Raw genomic sequence first — 1,161 nt, forward strand, 5'->3', positions numbered from 1 at the left:
ACCCCGCTCGCCCGACCACAAGCGCTACTTCAGGGACAAGGAAGGGCTACGGGACTTCTACCTGGACCAGTTTCGGGCCAAGGAGAACTCGCCGCACTGGGAACACGTGGACCTGACGGATATCTACAAAGAGCGGGGAGATGAGTTTAAGCGTGACACGGGAGGAGGAGGGGGTGGATCCTGCACCAACAGGGCTCACCACAAACACGGCTCGGGTGAGTTTGGCGGAGGCAACGAGCACAAGCATGGTGTTGTGAGTGGGGTCCCGGCGCCATGGGAGAAGAACCTGACCAACCTAGACTGGGAGGACCGGTCCGGGGCTAATTTCTGCCGTGGTTGCCCTTCTAAGCTGCACAACTACACGCCATCGGTGGTGGGGCAGAACTCCACCCGCCAGGCCTGCATCCGCTGCGAGGCCTGCAAGAAAGCGGGCAACCTGTACGACATCAGTGAGGACAACTCACTTCAAGAGCTGGATCAGCCACCTGCTCCTGTGCCCGTGGCCACCAGTGCCACCTCCTCCTCCAAATATCCTCAGAGCCCTTCCAATTCTGCCTCCAAGGTGCAGAAGAAGAACCGCAACAAGCTTCGCCGACAGCACTCCTATGACACCTTTGTGGACCTGCAGAAGGATGACTCAGCCCTGGCCCCCCGCAGCGTCAGCCTCAAGGACAAGGGCCGCTTTTTGGAGGGGAGCCCCTACGCCCACATGTTTGAGATGCCAGCCAGTGAGACCACCTTTGCCAACAACAAGTCCTCAGTGCCCGCCACCAGCTACCACCACCACAACAACCCCGGCAGCAGCGGGGGCTACATGCTCAGCAAGTCGCTCTACCCCGACCGGGTCACCCAAAACCCTTTCATCCCCACTTTTGGGGATGACCAATGCTTGCTCCACGGCAGCAAATCTTATTTCTTCAGGCAGCCTGTGGTGGCAGGAGGGCCCAAAGCCAGGCCAGACTTCCGAGCCATCATCACCACCAACAAGCCGGTGGTCTCAGCCCTTCATGGGGCTGTGCCAGCCCGTTTCCAGAAGGACATCTGTATAGGGAACCAGTCCAACCCCTGTGTGCCTAACAACAAAAACCCCAGGGCTTTCAATGGCTCCAGCAACGGGCATGTTTATGAGAAACTCTCCAGTATTGAGTCTGACGTTTGAGT

General features: G+C 58.6%; 1 protein-coding gene across 1 annotated transcript in view; it reads left to right on the top strand.

The window, feature by feature from the left end:
* The window catches only part of GRIN2B (glutamate receptor, ionotropic, N-methyl D-aspartate 2B), a gene marked incomplete at its 5' end in the record, with an annotated part of 74,107 nt that extends 72,948 nt beyond the window's left edge, over window positions 1–1,159 (top strand). The window contains one exon of the mRNA XM_010151785.1: window positions 1–1,159. Coding sequence (XP_010150087.1) covers window positions 1–1,159 — 1,159 coding nt within the window.
* Window positions 1,160–1,161: the final 2 nt, after the last annotated feature.

The sequence above is a fragment of the Eurypyga helias genome, unplaced genomic scaffold, assembly GCF_000690775.1.
Source record: "Eurypyga helias isolate BGI_N326 unplaced genomic scaffold, ASM69077v1 scaffold10055, whole genome shotgun sequence".
NCBI lineage: Eukaryota > Metazoa > Chordata > Aves > Eurypygiformes > Eurypygidae > Eurypyga > Eurypyga helias.